The sequence below is a fragment of the Pantherophis guttatus genome, chromosome 1 (genome assembly GCF_059756535.1).
Source record: "Pantherophis guttatus breed Tessera chromosome 1, ASM5975653v1, whole genome shotgun sequence".
NCBI lineage: Eukaryota > Metazoa > Chordata > Lepidosauria > Squamata > Colubridae > Pantherophis > Pantherophis guttatus.
Genome location: NC_142063.1, coordinates 714,319 through 732,244, shown reverse-complemented (window position 1 = coordinate 732,244; position 17,926 = coordinate 714,319). Strand labels below are relative to the sequence as shown.

Genomic DNA, 17,926 nt, shown 5'->3' with positions numbered 1-17,926 from the left:
CATAAGCTACGTCAGGGGTCCTCAACCCCCAGTCCGCAACCCAAAACGGAGCCCATGCGCAAACTGCATTTGTGGAAGTGATGGGCCTGTGTGCGAAACCATCCTCTCTCCTGCCCCCCATCCGCAGAACCAGAAAGATCAGGGGCCACTGAGCTATTCTGTGGCTGTTCACCACCCTGAGTCCTTTGGGAATAGGGCGGTATACAAATCCAATAAAAGAAAAGAAAGAAAGAAAGATAGGAAAAGTATTTAAAGGATCATCTTTTGTAAAAAAAAATAAAAAAAAAATCTTCATCCATGTTGTTTTCTCCTCTCTAGTTTCCTATTTTGGCATTAATTCCAAAGCTGAACTCTTGGGGGGGGGGGACCCAAAATTTCTAGTTTTCCTTCAATTTAAAGTTCTGGGAACTAAGACTTTGCAGTAGCTTTTCATTCAGCCCTCTACCCACATGGCCATGGTGCTGTTTAATGCACCCCAATTCCAACCACAAACTCTTAGATGAAATGAACATCAATATCCTTGATTTAGGACCAATTACTTAGTGGCCATTCGGAGCTACGACAGGCCTCCCCAGGGGTACTTACGACCCGCTTCTGAAGCGTCAGTGGCCATCACCCTCCCGCCACCATCCCATGGCTGCCTTTCGGATGTTTGCAGCATCCCGGCTCTTGCAACCACATTTTAATATGTTTTTGTCAAACAAAATGGCATTTCCATTTTTCAGCAAAACTGGCTCATAGCAAAGAATGGATTTGCGTAATAAGCTCTGGTGCTCACTTCACGACCACGATGGATGCCTTATAACCACCACAAAAATGGGCATAAAGTTGAGTCGATCACACAGGTGACATGCTTTACGGCTATCCCACACCGTACGACCATTATGGGCGGAGGCTCCATTGTGGTGGCAAGTCGAGCAGTTCCTGTACAATTATTTAGGGAACCCCTTTTAACCTGTCTCTGTCCCGCCTGTGGAAGGGATCTCCCAGCCGTGATTTAATGATCCACTGTCCCACCTCACAAGGTGAGAAGGAAATGAAAATCGCCTCAAAAGCCTGAAAGTCATTAAAACTTGGGGGGTTTCCATATTCAAATATCAAGGAGCAGAATCAAGAGAATTAAGCATTTTCATAAAAATGAATAGCTGCTAGACTAATTTATTTTTTAATTTTGGAAACAGAACTGCCCTTTGTGGTCCAGCCGCCACTCAAACTTGCTTAACACTCTCTTACAGGACGGCAACGATGCTGTGGCCATTGCGGTGGAGGCCGGACACGACAACCTCGCAGCTCTGATATCCGCCCACCTCACACAGTCTGCAGACAGGTGAGGGCATCTCCTTTGCAGGGCTCCAGGTCTCCCCAACAGCCAGCATTCCTCCCTTAGTTTCTCTGGAACTCAAGATTTGTCACCTGTTAGATCCCAAAGGTGCTTTTTTCAGGAGGCAACTGGACTTTCTTGCTTTTTCTTTGGAAGACGTTTCGCTTCTCATCTGAGAAGCTTCCTCAGCTCTGACAGGATGGTGGGGAATGGAAGGATTTATACTCCTTGCAGACAGCTGGTCATTTGCATCCTTTTGGAGGGTCGTTGAGGCCACCTGGAGGTTTACCTATGTCCTCAGGGTCACCTGGCTCCTGTAGTCTGCAATTTTTTCCTCTGGAAATCCATTCCTAACTCCCACACCATTCAAAGGGGGTTCATCCCAAATTGCATAGCTAAAAATCTGTAGAGATTCTCAGTCATGGTTGTCCCAAAGGTGCTTTTTCCCAAGAGGCAACTGGACTTTCTGGTTTTTCGTTTGAAGACGTTTCGCTTCTCAGATGAGAAGCTTCTTCAGCTCTGACTGGAGGGTGGGGAATGGAAGGATTTATATTCCTTGCAGACAGCTGGTCATTGGCATCCTTTTGGAGAGTCCTTGAGGCCACCCGGAGGTTCATCTGTGTCCTCAGGGTCACCCGAGTGGTGCACTAAAGCCTCCCGTAGTCTGTAATGTTTTTGCAGTTTTTGTAGTCTGCAGGGTCTTCAAAAGAAAAAAACAAGAAAAGTCCAGTTGCCTCCTGAAAAAGCACCTTTGGGGCAACCACGACCTGGAGGACTGAGAATCGCTAGAGACTTTTCACCTGTTAGATTTCAACCTGCGCAGGGGAACCAAGGCTGAGTCCCCACAACAGACACCAAGCACAATCGCAGAGGCTGGGTCAAAAGTTTTAGAGAATGCCAATTCCTTGGTTTGCCTAACTGAACAGAGCTTACATCAGGGGTCCCCAAACGTGGCAGCTTTAAGACTTGTGGACTTCAACTCCCAGAATTCTCCAGCCAGCATAGCATAGCTGGCTGGAGAATTCTGGGAGTTGAAGTCCACAAGTCTTAAAGCTGCCAAGTTTGAAGGGCTCTGGTTTACATCAAGAGGGTCTTTCCCCGTTGGCTGGACAGCCTGCAGACAAAATCGGGATTCAGCCTCTTAAACAATTGTTTTTGTCTCTGTTCACAGGACGGGACCGTGACAGAATTCGGCTGCAATCCTAGGCAGCTGAACCATCCTATCCTGCCTGCAGCTGCCTCCCCCTGGCCAGAAGGACCCGCAACCCAAGAGAAAGCCCCCAACTCCAGGAGATGCTTCCCGCACCACTACGAACCTCTCCCTGCACATGCTCTGGCGGGCGCTTGGGATCCCTTCGGGGTGAGGCTCACCCTGGGCCAGCTTCACTATTTTGGGCCACCCACCTGGTCAATCTGACCGTGTCCTCAGTCCCACCCACAGGAAATCATCAGGGAAAAGCAGTCACCTGTTTTATCGTGCAAAAAAAAAAAAGACTTGCCGCGTGCAAAATTCTCGCTCCGCGCACACGGAGCGAAGCTGGACAGCGGGGGCTGGGGGCCAAGGCCTCTTCCCAAGTGAGGGGAAGAGGGGGGAGGCATCCGCCAGGCAAATCTCCAACCGTATAATCAAAACTGGGTGGAGTGCTCCATGAGGACTAGAAACTACCTATCCCAATTTTTATCTGGCTAGAATAAAATCCCGTAACACTTTTATTCCTGTCTCAGGCGATTCCAGCAGATGGTCGAGTCAAACTTGGGAGGGGAGAGAGGATATTGCCGGACATTTCAGGCAATTCATTCACAGGCCATTGGGTGTAAAATATTCGTGGTGGGTCTTGATTTTAAAGATGGCTCCAGACTCGCTGAGACAATTAGCACACAAAAGAAAGAGAAACGAGACAGGTGGTCCCTGGAATAATTTCCAAATGAACTAAGTTGGAGGGCGTGAAAGGTAACTTTTAAACCCTTGACTTGCAATCTGTCAAAGTTACGACAGACACCCCCGCCCCCCAAAAAAGGTACTTATGAGACACATTTGCAAAGACCTGATGGCCACTGGTGCCACCAATACATGGCCGCATTTTGGGGGCTCAATAGCCGCTCCACATTTGCAGCATCCCACCCACCACATAACCTCAATTTATGACTTTTTTTTTTTTCCTGAAAACGGGCATTTGCTTCCTGTTTTTTTGGCAAAAATTGCCTCATTGCAAACTGGCTGTACCAACATTTGCTTAACTGCAGTGTTGCAGTGTCATTTAATCATGATTTGCTTAAGGACCTCCAGGTAAAAGTGGGTCAGATAGAAGACTCATTTTATGAACATCACAACTAATGATCGTAAGGGCCCCCAGGACTACCTGTATTCCACTGAGCAAATTTTCTAAAGTGGCTGTTAAATCCAGTCTCCATACCATTCAGCTGTTTCAAACGGGGGCCTTGCTAGAGGTCAGATTCGCCCTATTCCTCCCCACAAGGCGTATCAGCAAGGAGTGTGACCCCAACTCAGTTTTTCCAATAAAGACGCATCCGCTGAGCGAGACGTTTGTGAAGCTTTGATGCCACGCAGCTACAAACAACACAGGCCCCCTCCTTCCCCCAATGGCGTCCTTCACATGTGTTGACGGCTCCCGAGGTTAAAAGCCAGAATTTCTGGGGAATGTTGGAGAAGGCGGCACTAATTGAATGTGCCGAAAATTAGAAGCAAACTAGTAAGCAGACACGTTTGTGAGTTGGTGCCTTTTAATCAAATGTTAAGTCAGAAATGAGACTAGCAAAGGTCATCCTTGGTGCTCTCCGAGCTTGGCCGTTTTCTTGCAGACGTTTCATGACCCAAAGTAGGTAACATCATCAGTGCTAGTGAGGAGCGGGGTTTGCTCTCACCACCCCCACCAACCCTGACAGAGCAAGACAGCAGAATATTAACTGACAGTAAACCCCCCCCCCCCTTCTAACACTAAGGATGTTCCCTGGTTGGGTCATGAAACGCCTGCAAGAAAACCACAGGAAGCTCAGAGAGCACCAGGGAGCCCTCCTTTCATCCCCAAGCCATAAATATTCTCCTTTACTGGTACCAAATGATCCTCTTGTCACTTTAGACTAACTTAGTTTGAAAGGGCCAGTCTCCCAACAAATCCTGCCCAGACAACGCAACAGCTGTCAAAAAGGGAAAACCTCACCCAAAGGAAGACATTTTAAGGGCCAGATGTGGCGAGGACTCCCGCCCCCTTGGCTCTCTCATCCTCTTTCGCCATCCAAGCCATCCTCAGGAGGGGAATCGAGTTTGAGAATGACTCCAAAGATCATCTAGTCCAACCGCCTGCACTGGGCCACTTAAGCCATCCTTGAGAGGTGGCGATGAAGAAGCCACAAACCCCTTAGGGAGGCAGTTCTTAAAACATTTTAGCACCAGCAGGTTTTTCTCCCGGGTGCTCCTGCCAAAGCAGGCCAAAACTTTCCCATCAGGCTGCAAACTCAATGACAGACCCAGACCCAGAGAGAGGGCCAGGCGGGGAAGAACCAGATGGGCCAGGTGGCAGCAAGCAGCCCCCACCTGGGAAGACCCCTGAAGCAACGTATCCATCCTCCCGAGGAGCTGCCAGCCTCCTCCTATCCCTGCCCCAATCAGGAGCCCAGGATGGCCTTTTGATCTGTCAGCAACCTCTCTTTCCCACAACCAGTGAGGGGACCCCCAACTTTTTCTCCTTTGGATGGCCAGGACCCACTCCCACTCCTCTTGGAAGCCGTTCTCTGCCCCCTTCCAGGCTCTCCAGCTCACTCCACGCCCTGCCTCTGTGGAAGATGGGATCTGGTGTTCCCTGAATACTCCCCTCCCTCCTACAAAGCAGCCTTTCCTGCAGAAGGCAGCTGGACTCCAACTCCCAGATTCCTCCAGCCAGCCACCATGACTGAAACCTCCAGTCCCTGCTCCAGTCAGGAAGGGCCTTCTTCTCTCCTGCCAAGTTGTCCTTGCCACATCCAGCGATGGGACCCCTTTGGATGGCCTGGACATGCTCCCCATCATTCGAGGGAGGCCTTTCTCTGCCCCCTTTCCAGCTCACTCCATACCCGGCCCCTCTGGAAAGAAGATTTTCTCTCCTCCCCTTAGAACTAAATAGCCATTTCCTGACAGTTTAGAGCCATCAACCAGTGGAAGGGCTTACCTTCAGAAATCGTGGCTGCTCCATCACTGGAGGCTTTTAAGAGAACACTGGAGAGCCAATGGTCTGAAATGGTCTACAGTCTCCTGCTTGAGAAGGGGGGGGGGGTTGGACTAAAAGACCTCCAAGGTCCCTTCCAACTCTGTCATTCTATGTTCTAAAATGGGGCTAAATTAAAGGACTGAATATTAATTAGGATGCAAACTGTAGAGAAACCAATTTGGTGTTGGGATTAAAGGCCCTGAATTAGGGGGCAAGTTCCAGTTCCCCTTTGAGCACAAAGCCAGCCGGGTGACTTCAGACCGGCCCTTCTCAGGAGGAGGAAATGGCAAACCGCTTCCAAAAAGCTTGAGGATAAAACCTTGAAAGAATTCTCCAGAAAATCACCAGAAATATGCAATTGATCTTCAGGTTGGGACGATAAGAGGATAAGAGCAAAGCAGAGGAAAGTAAGGCCCTAAAATAATGACCGTCCTGCATCTCCCTTTGCAGGGAGCCACATTCCTGGAGGTTTTCAAGGAGAGACCGATGGTACAGGGTCTCTTGCTTGGATTAGAAAGTCCCTTCCATCTCTATTCTGATTCATCAAGGAGAGAACCAGCCTAGGAATAAGGAGAAATTTCCTTACCGTGAGATTAACCAGTGGAACAACCTGCCACCAGAAGCTGTGGGTGCTGGAGGTTTTTAAGGAGACTAGACAGCCACTTGTCTGAAATTAATTAGGGTCTCCTGCTTGAGCAAGGGGTTGGACTAGAAGACCTCCAAGGTCCCTTCCCGCTCTATTCTGATTCATCAAGGAGAGAAACCAAACTAGGATTGAGGAATTTCCATACATCGAGAACAATTAACCAATGGAACAACATGCCATCAGAAGTTGTAGGTTCTCCATCACTGGAGGCTTTAAGAAGAGACTGGACAGCCACTGGTCTGAAATGGTCTAGGTTTTCCTCCTTGAGCAGGGGGTTGGACTAGAAGACCTCCAAGGTCCCTTCCTCCATTATTCCCTTTTCTCCCCCTCTTTCCCACTGAAGGCGGGGTGTGTATGTGTGGACACCCACTCCCAAAACAGAGGAGGGGGCGGGAATCTTCAAGCAAAGTAAAAAATCCACCTGAGGCCGAGGTCAAAAACCCAGATTTTCTTTTATTTCCACACATTTGGTGGCTCATCACTGGTTGGCCAGGCAGGTGGGGGAAACAAGAGGCGGCTCTCCGTCCTTCGACCTGTGGGGAAAGAGAGGGGGGGCAGTCAGGTACTGTCAGATCGACCACCCACGAGCCCCCTCCCCCCTCTTAACCCCCCCAGTACCCTGCCTCTCAACCCTCTTAACACCCCCCACCCCTATTCCCCTCTCCCTCTAAACCCCCCTCCCCTCTCGATCCCCCCCCGGGGCCCCCTCCCATCCCCCACTCTTATCCCCCTCCCTTACGACCCCCCCTCTAGCCTCCCTCCCCTTACCTCCCCCTCCCACCCTTTCCCTTACCCCCCACGACCCCTCCTCCTCCTCTCGACCCCACCCCTCCCCTCCTTTTGCCCCCCCGCCTCTTACCCTGCCCCCCACCCTTCCTCTTTTACCCCCACGACCCCCTCCTCCTCTCGACCCCACCCCTCCCCTTACACCCCCTCCCACCCTTTTGCCCCCCCACCGCCTCTTACCCTGCCCCCCCCACCCGCGGGCCTCAGCGCAGCCTTCGGGCCTCTCGCTCGGACTCGAGCAGCGTCAGGACGTCCCCCTCGCGGACGGGGCCCTTCACGTTGCGGATGATGGAGCGGCTGGTGTCGTCCATGAACTCCACGCGCACCTGAGAGAAAGAGAGAAGGACGTCAGGTAGACTGCCGCCGCCGCTGGAGGCTCCACCGCCCCGCCCCTCCCCTCGGGCCCTCCGCCGCCCACCTGCGTGCACTGCCCCTGGGAGCCGGTGCGGCCGAGCACTTTGGTCACGCGGGCCAGCTTGATGGGCTGCACGCGGCTGGTGTCCATGGCTGCTCAGGCGGCGGCGGCGGCGGCGGAAGCGGAAGAAGATCCCCGCGCTCGGGCCGCGCCCTTATATAGCCTCGGCGGGAAGTCTCGCGAGAGGTCCGCTCTCCGCGCGAGGGGCTCCTTCCCGGCAGGCCCCGCGCGGGAAAGCTGTTTGTTGTTTTTTTTTTCCTATGGCTTTCTTTGCAGAGGCGGAGCTGATGGCTCGGCCCCGCCCCCCGCACGGATACGGGCTGCCTTGCCGCGCAAGGCCACAGGGGGCAGCAGAGAGAGAACGAGAGGGCTTATTCCCGCGACTCGAAGTTTTAAATTTTTATTTCATTTCATTTTATTTTTATAGCCCCTCCCCAGCCTTGGAGGCTTTTATTCAGTTATTCACATTTTTTAAATTTACGTGTAGTTCTCGACTTACGACCACAATTGAGCCCAGAATTTATGTTGCAAAGTGAGAAATTTGTCTTTTGCTCCATTTTACGATGTTCCTCACCGCATTTGTTAAGTGAATCATTGCACTTAAGTTGGTGTAACGCGGTTTGTGAAATAAATCTGGCTTCCCCATTGATTTTTGCTTGTTAGAAAGTTGCAAAAGAGGGTCATGTGACCCCCGGGGACACGGCCACCCATCATAAGTCAGTGGCCAAGCGTCCAAATTTTTATCCTGTGACCCTGGGCGGGGGATGCTGCAATGGCCATAACTGTGAAAAATGGTCATAACTACCATTGTAACTTCAAACTGTCAGTAAGCGAAGTGTTGTAAGTTGAGGACTGTTTGTTCATTCATTCATTCATTCATCCATAGTTGTTAGTGGCGCTGAGCCAGCTTCCTGCAGAATGAAGATTGGCATTGCCTGTATTTATTTGCCTCTATTGCAGTGAACTCTGGGCGGCTTCCTTGCCAGCAATGGCATCAGAGCGAATGGGGAATTCTGGGAAGTGGAGTCCTCCCATCTCCCCAGTGTGCAGGTTGAGAAACACTGGCAATAAGTTTGGAAATTTTTTTAAAAAAATAACATTTTAAAAAGAGAAAGAAAAACACCGGTATTAAAAAAAAAAAACCTCCGCATTTTGTTTTCTTCCCTTTCATTCTTCCCTCTCCCCTCCTCCCAGCATGCACCGCGCGAGGCCGCGCTTCGTCTCTTCCGCCCTTCTCTCCGGCGTGCCACGTAACCCCGCCCATCGGAGGGCGGGGCCTGGCGTCCCCTGCGTGCTCCGCGCAGCGCGCAACCTTGAAGCCAAGATGGCGTCGGCCACCGGCATCATCCGCCTTATCCGCAACTTTCTGGCCGGGGTAAGGGCGAGCGGGGGCGCCGGCCGTTTTCCCCAATTCCGCCTCCTCGGAAGGTCCGACGAACGCCTGCCCGGCCCCGCCGGGCGTATCCCCAGCGACCCTGAGCGCGGGGCGGGGCCTCGCGCCTTAAACCCCGCCCTTTTCCCCGCGCGAGGGCTCCTGGGTTTTGTAGTTTCCGCGCGGCAAAGGCCTTCCGGTTGGACCAATCGAGCAGTGGCCCCTTTTAGACTTCAACTCCCAGAATTCCTCAGTCCGCTTGGGACATTCTCGGAGAGTGGCTGGGTGAGGGATTCTGGGAGTTGAAGTCCACCTACCTTAAAAATGGCTGCCTTTGAAGAAATACTTATGGGGGTTGGACTAGATGACCACAGGATCCCTTTCAACTCTGTTATTCTGTTGTAGTCTAAAATGTTCCAAATTTGGGATTTGGGATATTTATTTGCAAGATTTGCATCCTGCCCACTTCCGCAAACTCTGAGGCATGCTGGCTGGGGGATTCTGGGAGTTGAAGTCTTAAGGTTTGAGGAACTCGGGTGTAGGAGGCCAGGTGTAACTATTAATTGTAAATAAACGTTTCTAAATGATCCCAGAGGGGCTTTTTTTTTCTTTTTCTTTTCAAGAGGCAACTGGACTTTATGGTTTTTCTTTGAAGATGTTTCACTTCTCCTCCGAGAAGCTTCTTCGGTTCTAAGACATTTCTAAATGGTGGGATGAGAGCTAAGGAGCAGAGGCTCGGGTGAAAGGTGCCAGGAGCTGCTTTATGCCTTTTAAGGTCTATTCCAGAAGGAAAGGGAAGGGAAGAAGGGAAGGGGTCTCCTCCTTTCCAAAAGGGAAGGAAGGAAAATAAATAAGGAAAGAGAAAGAAAAAGAAGAGGAAGGAAGGAAGGGCATCTCTATCTGCTATTTGGTCTTCCCACCCCCTGGCCATAATTTTAGGGGTTTTACTGATTTTCCTGGACTGGGAGCAGGATTATTATTTGTCAAATTTACATGCCCCTCCCATCTCTCTGTCCAGAGCTATTCTGAATGGCAGAGGATTAATTGCGCTTTACACCAAACTTCAGGAAGTCCTCGACGTACGACCCCAATTGAGCCCCATTTTACGACTTTTCTTGCCTCGGTTGTTAAGTGAATCACTGCAGTGGATAAGTTAGCCACACAGTTGTTCAGTGAACCTGGCCTTCCCCATTGACTTTGCACATCAGAAGGTCGCAAAAGGGGATCACGTGACTCTGGGACCCTACGACCGTCATATGTGTGAACCAGTTGCCAAGCGTCTGAATGTGGATCACGTGACGATGGGGAGGCTGCAAAGGTCATAACTGTGAAAAATGGCCCTACGTCAGTTTTTTTCAGTGCCGTTGTAACTTTGAATGTCACTAAGCCAACTGTTGTAAGTCAAGGACTACCTGTATTCTTATTTAACGGCGCTCAGTTGAGAGGGTGTCTGTGTTTATTCTATCACTTGAATAGACTTTGTGTTTTTGAACTGTTTCTAGGAATGTAGCGGCTCAGATATAGAATAGAATGGAATATTCTTTATTGGCCAAGTGTGGTTGGACACACGAGGAATGAGTCCTTAGGGAGTAGGGCGGTATACAAATTGAAAAAATTAATTAATTAATTAATTAATTAATTTGTCTCCGGTGCAGAAGCTCTCACTGTACATACAAGCAACAGAGTGGTAGACCATAGATCGTAGATCATAGTTACAACCATGGGAAGAAATATCCATCTGGTTCAGTTCCAAGCCGGGAAAGAAAGACACTGGAAGCTGTCAATGGAGGCTGATTGGAAAGGTGGTTTAATGATGAAGCAGAACCACATGGGTTCTAGGCAGCTGACCACGTGGAGTTGAGAGTAGGGGGGGTTATACCTTCTCTTGGGCTTTGCACTTGAGCTTCCTGTTCCTGTGCAAGAACATGCATTCTATTGGCTGTTGCCAGATTCCCATGGGGTCATGTAGGGGTCATAGCTGGCTCTATAGGCAAAAGAGGGAATGCAAATCCTAGGTGTTTGTCTGAGCTCCCAGGTTTGGTTGAAGTTTGGGCTGCTCTGGGTTGATGCAGTGAAGGGGCTTGTGTCCTGAAAGGGTGTTGGGCAATTCCTATTGTCTCTTAATGGCTTTCCTCCTGTGTTGGATCTTGAGTGAGGGCTAATCCTACCCTTCTTTTTCTTTTTTTTTTTAATTTGATTTATATGCCGCCCTTCTCCGGAGACTCAGGGCGACTTACAATGCGTTAAGCAATAGCCTTCATCCTTTTGTATATTTTATACAAAGTCAACTTATTGCCCCCACAAACTGGGTCCTCAATTTCCCTACCTTAGAAAGGATGGAAGGCTGAGTCAACCTTGAGCCTGGGGAGATTCGAACCTGCAGTAATTGCAGGCAGCTGGTCTTAATAACAGGGTGCTTTAGACCACTGTACTACCAAGGCTCTGTACTTCTGCCTTTGTTCAGACTTTGCTGCAGGGAGTTTCAAAATATCCTGTCTTGAAAGGATTTCTGTCTGCAGTATTTGCTTTGCCTATGAATAGAGCTATCTAGATGCATGCCTTCCTTTTTCAATAAGCTCGTTATCTCTTAAGTGCTGGCATCTGGTCTCGGCTATTAAGAAAGACTTGGGGGCTGCTTCCTGCCTCTAAAAAACATGTTTCTCCATTTCTCATTTAGGGAAATATAAAATTCTGCCTTTTTTTAATATTCCTCAAAATAGTTCATTCTTCTAGGACAGTGTTTCTCAATCTTGGAAGCTTGAAGATGGGTGAACTTCAACTCCCAGAATCCCCCAGCCAGCAGCGCTGGCTGGGGGATTCTGGGAGTTGAAGTCCACCCATCTTCAAGCTACCAAGGTTGAGAAACACTGTTCTAGGAGGTGGTGGGAGGTGCTGACTTTCTACAATACAACAAGAGATAAAGCATAGATGCCAATAGAAGGTACTAGTCAATGAGAAGGATGATAGCAGTGCAGCCCTACTACATCGGTAAAATATCTTTAGGCCTAAGACAGTGCTGTGGGAGTCAGGTGTTCAGCAGAGTGGAGGGAGGGGGGGGACTATCTTTGTGCCTCATTGTTTTGGCATGCAGTGCCCTTTTAACGGCATCCAGAGTGGAGAAGAATTTTAAACAATTTATGTCCAGGATGTGAGGGGGTCTGTAGATGTTTTCTCAGCCCTCTTTCTGATCCATGCAGTATACAGATTCTTAATGGGGCAGGCTGGTTGCCATTGTTTTTTCTGCAGTCCTAACTATCCGTTGAAGTCTGGGTCTGTCCTGTTTGGTTGCTGTGCCAAACCAGACAGTTAACAAGAGGTTCAGATGACAGACTCTGTGATTCCTTTGTAGAACTGTATCTGCAGAGAGTTGGGGTTTTGTTTTTTTTGCATTTGAGATATTGCACTTTAGATGAATAGCTTCTCTCACTCATTCACACTCTCACTCATTGCTCCACGACTGGAGGTTTTCAAGAAGAGATTAGATAACCCTTTGTCTGAAGGGGTGTAGGGTTTCCTGCCTACGCAGAAGGTTGGACTAGAAGACCTCCAAGGTCCCTTCCAACTCTATTATTCTATTCTATTCTTCTCTCTCTCTCAACAGCGAGACCTCCAAGCTACACTGCAGCTGCGCTACACAGAGATCTCCAAAAGGTAATTCTCGGCAGGACGTTAGAAAAAGCTCTGTACTTCAGCCGTGGCTCAAGTCTCCACAAGGGAGCGGCTCCGGATCAGAGAGTTTAAAAGCCTCCGTTAAGTGTGTGGGGTTGGTTACAGTGCTACTGGAGAAAGAATGTCCTGATTTAAACCATTTATAGTTCTGGTGCCTGTTGCCCAAAATCATTTACACAATTGGAACCTTAGATAACCTTAGACTCTAGAAAAAGTGCAGAGAAGAGCAACCAGGATGATGAGGGGACTGGAGGCTAAAACACATGAAGAATGATAACAGGAACAGGGCATGGCTAGTCTAGTGAAGGGAAGAGAAGGACCAGGGGAGACAGGATAGCAGCCTTCCAATATTTGAGGGGCTGCCACAGAGAGGAGGAAGGGATCAAGCCATTTCCCAAGGCACCCAAAGGCCAGACAAGGAACAATGGATGGAAACTGATGAAAGAGAGAGATTCAACCAAGAAATTAGGAGAAATTTTCTGACAGTGGGAATAATCAACCCATGGAACAGAAGTTGCCTTCAGAAGTTGTGGGAGCTTCATCACTGGAAGCTCTGAAGAAGAGACTGGGCTGCCATCTGTCAGCAATGGTGGAGGGTCTCCTGCTTGGGCTGGGGGTGAGGTGGGGTTGGACTAGATGACCTACAAGGTCCCTCCCAATTCTGTTAATCTGTTTATAACAGGGGTGCCTGTGGAATTGTCTATGGAGATTCTTGGTCATCCAAGTCATGGTTGTCCCAAAGGTGCTTTTTCAGGAGGCAACAGGACTTCCTTCATTCTTTCTTTGAAGACCTTTCACTTCTGATCCCAGAAGCTTCTTCGGCTCTGACTGGATGGTGGGGGATGGAAGGATTTATACTCCTTGCAGACAGCTGGTCATTTGCATCCTTTTAGACTTAGAGGGTCGTTGAGGCCACCTGGAGGTTTACCTGTGTGCTCAGGGTCACCTGAGTGGTGCAAATGGGGGTGAAGCCTTCTTGGAATTGCTGAGGACATCATCTGTCTCTGGTCTACAACAATGGTTCCTACAGGCCTCAATTTTTCTGGAAATCTGTTCCTACATCATTCGAAGGGTGTCCATCCCAGAGGGCACAGCTAAAAGTCTCCAGTCAGAGCTGAAGAAGCTTCTTGAACGAGAAGTGAAAACGTCTTTAATGAAAAAAATAAGAAATTCAAGTTTCCTCCTGAAAAAAGCACCTTTGGCTCTATTCTGATTGAACTGAATAAGAGTCATAAGTGAAGGTCTACCTGCACAACCATTTTATGGGCTCCACAACTCCGATCCCCCAGGCCAGAGGGCAAAGCCCAGTCTCCAGGAAGGCCATCAGGGACAGCCCAGCCCAGAGGAATCCACTCGGAAGACCACTGAATGCTTTGGATGCGGCCCTGTATCACACTGCCCACTCGGCTCAAGGGCATTGATCAGTTTGGCCCATTGTTCATTGTCCCAAAGGTGCTTTTCAAAAAGGGCAACCAGACTTCCTTGTTTGTTTGTTTTTTCTTTTTCTTTGAAAATGTTTTGCTCCTCACCCAAGAAGCTTCTTCGGTTCTAACTCAATACTGTAGTTAGAACTTCAGTTAGAACTGAAGAAACGTTTTCAAGGGAAAAAACCCCAAGAAAGTCCAGTTGCCTTTTGAATAGGGATAGGGATGGGATGGGATAGAATTAGAATTAGAATTAGAATTAGAATTAGAATTAAACAGAACAGAACAACAGAGTTGGAAGGGGCCTTAGAGGTCTTCTAGTCCAACCCCTTGCTGAGGCAGGAAAATGGTTGTCCAGTCTCTTCTTAAAAACTTCCAAGGTTGGAACATTCGCAATTTCTGGAGGCAAGTTGTTCCACTGGTTAATTGTCTGCCCTGTCAGGGAATTCCTCCTCAGTTCCAGGTTGTTTCTCTTCTTGATTTTGGGAAAATATATTTGGAACAACCATGACCGGGATGATTGAGAATCTCCACAGATGCCCAGTTATGACGGCTGGCATTGCCTGATAGTGTTAGAATAGAATAATAACTTTATTGTCGCTTTGAATGTGCGCTCATCGGCATTCATTAAAATGAAATTTCATTTTTCCCTGTAATTGGCTGGTTCAAACACTAGGCGCTTAGTGGGTGCAGGGTCTGAGTCCATCTCAAGACCCCTCCCCACCTTAGAAGTCCCTTTTGTGACCCCTGGAGAAGGATGTGGCCCACTCTTTGCAGAGAGGATGCAGCCTCTTGCTTCTAGCCCGGTCAAACCAGGACATTCCTTCAAGTGCCTCCAATTGATTTTTCCATGTTTCCTTTTCACGCGTTGATCGTCTCCTTCCGATTCCTGCTTGGTAGGACCCAGCCGCCTCCCCGCCTCCCCGTGGGACCCAGCCACAAGCTAGCCGACAACTACTACTGCACCAGAGACGGGCGCAGGGAGTCCTTTCCGCCCATTGTCCTCATGTCAGCTCAGAAGAAGTTGGCCCCCAGAGCGGAAGAGGGAAGGTAGGCCCCCCTCGGCGATACCTGCGGAGATCCGACGGCCTCAAAGAGCGCAGCCTCTTTCGCAAAAGAGCCTCCCTTCTGGAAAGTTCCTTCTTAGGGAAGCGTCAGGTGGAGCCCAGCTAAACAGATCCTTGTTTTGTCGTCGCCATTTCCGGCTTCTGAACAATGACCCGACTGGCTGAGCCTCCAAAGCTCTTGAGCTATTTTGGCGTTTTCCAAAAGGATGCTAAAAGCCGACACCTCTTGCAATAGGAACGTCCTTGTGGGGGGTGTTTAAAGGCCTTTTCCCCCCAATTTTCCCTGGCTTGGTTCCCAAAAGCTGTGAAGTTTTCTCTCCTCCCGAGGAGGCCTTGAAAGAGTCCATCCGGAAAAGGTCTGGCTTCCTCTCCTCCCGGCAAGATTTCTTTCACAGGAAGCCTTTTGGAGGCCTTTTACGTATTTAATTTATCACGCTTGGAAACCGCCCTTCTCCCTTATGGTGTGCCGTAAAATAATTACTACATAATGAGATATATAAAAGTTAAAATTTAAGAAGAAGAGGAGGCAAGGATGATTAAGAGCACTGTTAAAAATTAGTTGAAAGGTGAAGGGAAGGTTTTTGCACCTTTACAGGAGACCAGGAGAATTGGGGGGGAGGGGGTCTGCCTCACCTCCAGGAGGAGGGGGAATATTCCCCAGGGCAACTTGGGCAAAGAAGTCTTTAACTGAGGGGGTCACCAATATGCCTTCCCTGCCTTTTTCTCAGCCTGCAGAGCTCCTGGGAGAGGGGGAAGGTGAGAGGAACAGATCCCTCTCGGAGGTGTGAACGGGAGGCTTCCTCTTAAGGGGGCAACATTGCTTATATTTATTTCATACGCCGCCTTTATTATTTTTATAAATAAGTCAAGGTGACAAAATCTAATACTCCTTCCTTCTCCTGTTTTCCCCGGAACCACCAGGTGAGGTGGGCTGGACTGAGGAGGAAGAACTGGCCCAACCACTCTTATTTATTTTATCACATTTATTAAATTTCTACGCTGCCCACCTCCTCTACAAGGCGATTCTGGTTAGCCTTTCACGCCTAAAATGGGACTAGAACTCCTGGAGATTGACCCAAAATCACCCAGATGGCTTTCATGCCTAAGGCGGGAGTAGAACTCACTGTCACCTGGTGACTGGCTTTCATATTTAAGGCAGAAATAGAACTCACTGTCACCTGGTCACATCACACAGCCAGCTTTCATTCCTACGGCAGGACTAGAATTTACTTGCTTTCTCGCCTGGTGCCTTAACCCCTAGACCGAACTGGCTCTTTTTAATCCGAGTTTACAGCCTGGGGACGTCTCCAGCTTGGGGAAGGTGTCCGTGCAGCCTCCTAACTCTCCCGTTTCTGACCCACAGCCCGGACTCTTCCGTCACAAGGACGGAGAAGCTGCCTGTGACCCCTGGCGTCCCCCCTCGGAAGTGGGAACTGTCCAAGGACGAGCCCTATTTGTGAAACTGCCCCCGAGGCTCCAAGGCTGGGTTGCTGTACAGCAGCTGGTCCGGCCTCAGCACTGGCCAGGAGGCCGAGCAGCAACACAGAAGGACTTTTTCTTCCTGCTCCTGGGCTAATTCAATAAATGCCATCTATAATGTAATTGTAAGTTGTACATGATTTTAAGGGGCCTGTTGGGCTGGGAAAATAGAATTTGAGGAACAGCTGTTGGAACTGTTAACTCAAGATATACAGCCAGAATAAAGGGAGGCACAAGATGTTGGCTAAGAGTGCATTTCTTTATTACATTTCTACCCCGCCCCAACTCGCCTGACTCTGGCTAGGAGGCAGCATCACCAGTCATATAAATACAAGCATAAATTCAAAACAGAATCGAAACAGGTTACAGGGAGTCCTTGGCTTAGGAGCACAATTGGGCCCAGAATCTATGTTGCTAAGTGAGACATTTCTTAAGTGAGCTATGCCCCCATTTTACGACCTTTCTTGCGACAGCTGTTAAGTGAATCACTGCACCGGTTAAGTTAGTCACCCGGTTGTTAAGTGAATCCGGCTTCCCCAATTGGCTTGGCTTGTCAGAAGGTCTCAAAGAGGGATCACGTGACCCACCCACCCACCCGGACACAGCCACCGCCATGTTGCCAAGTGTCTGAATTTTGATCACATGACCCTGGGGATGCTGTTGCAACACTTTTCAGTGCCGTTGTAACTTTGAACAGTCACTAAATGAACTGTTGTAAGTTGAGGACTACCTGTGCAACTTTCAAAGAGATACAAGACAGGTAGGTAAGAGATAATGGATAGATAGGTATGTAGATAGAGACAGGGAGATGGATAGGTATGTGGATGGATGGATGATAGACATTATAGAGAGAGAGAGAGAGAGACAGAGAAAGGGATGGATGGATGGATAATAGACTAGATAGATAATGGATAGATAGGTATGGAGAGAGAGAGAGAGAGAGGATATAGATAAATGATGAGAGATAGATAAGGTAGATGATAGATCATAGTTTATTTAATGGAGATGATGGATGGATCATAGTTAATAGACAGATGATACAGACACACAGATTCCCCCAAAATGTCTTTCTCCAGAGCATTCAGCTGATGCACCAAAATATGGGGGCGTGGGGGGGGGGTCTTCGGACCAGTCGACTGCAGGGCTGGGATTGACAAGAGCAAAAGCGGCCCAATTTCTGACCCCCCCCCCCCAAATCGATCAGGTTACACCTCCCTCCAGAGGAGACTTCTCACAAGCCCCCCAACCCAGGAAGAGACACCCACCCTTGCCAAGAGGGCCGAGCAGTCTTTGTCGGTAGACTGCTGCTGAAGAGGGGGGCTCTTCTTCGCTCTTCCCCACCCACCGGCGAGTCTTGGGAATCGGCTGAGCCGAGGGGTGGGGGGGGCAGCAGCTGGAGCCCCCTCCCCCCGCCTGGTTTCCAGCCGCCCCCCCCCCAACACACACACACTTTCCGACGCCCCGCCGTGCAAAAGACCCGAAGCACGTGCCGCGGATCTTTTCCCCGGGAGACTGCGCATGCGCCTTCTGGCCGGCTGCCCGCTT

The 17,926-nt window shown here is 49.4% G+C and overlaps 3 protein-coding genes and 1 long non-coding RNA gene across 5 annotated transcripts in view; 2 read left to right on the top strand and 2 right to left on the bottom strand.

Annotated features, from left to right (window-relative positions):
- Positions 1–3,034, top strand: part of KANK3 (KN motif and ankyrin repeat domains 3) — a 30,752-nt gene extending 27,718 nt beyond the window's left edge. For both annotated transcript variants that reach the window (XM_034425883.3, XM_087893118.1), the window contains exons 10-11: positions 1,236–1,327; positions 2,493–3,034. In XM_034425883.3, coding sequence (XP_034281774.3) covers positions 1,236–1,327; positions 2,493–2,505 — 105 coding nt within the window. In that variant the 3' untranslated portion in view covers positions 2,506–3,034. The remainder of the gene's footprint in view (positions 1–1,235; positions 1,328–2,492) is intronic.
- Positions 1,127–5,638, bottom strand: LOC132709016 (uncharacterized). The gene is made up of 2 exons (XR_015734137.1): positions 5,485–5,638; positions 1,127–2,021 (listed from the first exon to the last, which is right to left on the bottom strand). It is a non-coding gene; the product is annotated as an uncharacterized LOC132709016 (long non-coding RNA).
- A 964-nt stretch (positions 5,639–6,602) lies between these two features.
- RPS28 (ribosomal protein S28) lies at positions 6,603–7,534 on the bottom strand. The gene is made up of 3 exons (XM_087893128.1): positions 7,374–7,534; positions 7,136–7,281; positions 6,603–6,702 (listed from the first exon to the last, which is right to left on the bottom strand). The coding sequence occupies exons 1-2, from the start codon at positions 7,458–7,460 to the stop codon at positions 7,159–7,161; spliced, it is 210 nt and encodes a 69-aa protein (XP_087749254.1). The 5' UTR covers positions 7,461–7,534; the 3' UTR covers positions 6,603–6,702; positions 7,136–7,158.
- A 1,087-nt stretch (positions 7,535–8,621) lies between these two features.
- Positions 8,622–16,619, top strand: NDUFA7 (NADH:ubiquinone oxidoreductase subunit A7). The gene is made up of 4 exons (XM_034425881.2): positions 8,622–8,745; positions 12,344–12,393; positions 14,736–14,885; positions 16,266–16,619. The coding sequence occupies exons 1-4, from the start codon at positions 8,695–8,697 to the stop codon at positions 16,360–16,362; spliced, it is 348 nt and encodes a 115-aa protein (XP_034281772.2). The 5' UTR covers positions 8,622–8,694; the 3' UTR covers positions 16,363–16,619.
- Positions 16,620–17,926: the final 1,307 nt, after the last annotated feature.

Excerpts from the sequence above, each read along its gene's own strand:
- NDUFA7 (XM_034425881.2), top strand. The coding sequence starts at position 8,695 with ATGGCGTCGGCCACCGGCATCATCCGCCTTATCCGCAACTTTCTGGCC. Across the intron at positions 8,746-12,343 it reads TCCGCAACTTTCTGGCCGGG|CGAGACCTCCAAGCTACACT; the intron begins GTAAGGGCGAGC and ends CTCTCTCAACAG. Across the intron at positions 12,394-14,735 it reads TACACAGAGATCTCCAAAAG|GACCCAGCCGCCTCCCCGCC; the intron begins GTAATTCTCGGC and ends CCTGCTTGGTAG.
- RPS28 (XM_087893128.1), bottom strand. The coding sequence starts at position 7,460 with ATGGACACCAGCCGCGTGCAGCCCATCAAGCTGGCCCGCGTGACCAAA. Across the intron at positions 7,282-7,373 it reads CCCAGGGGCAGTGCACGCAG|GTGCGCGTGGAGTTCATGGA; the intron begins GTGGGCGGCGGA and ends TCTTTCTCTCAG.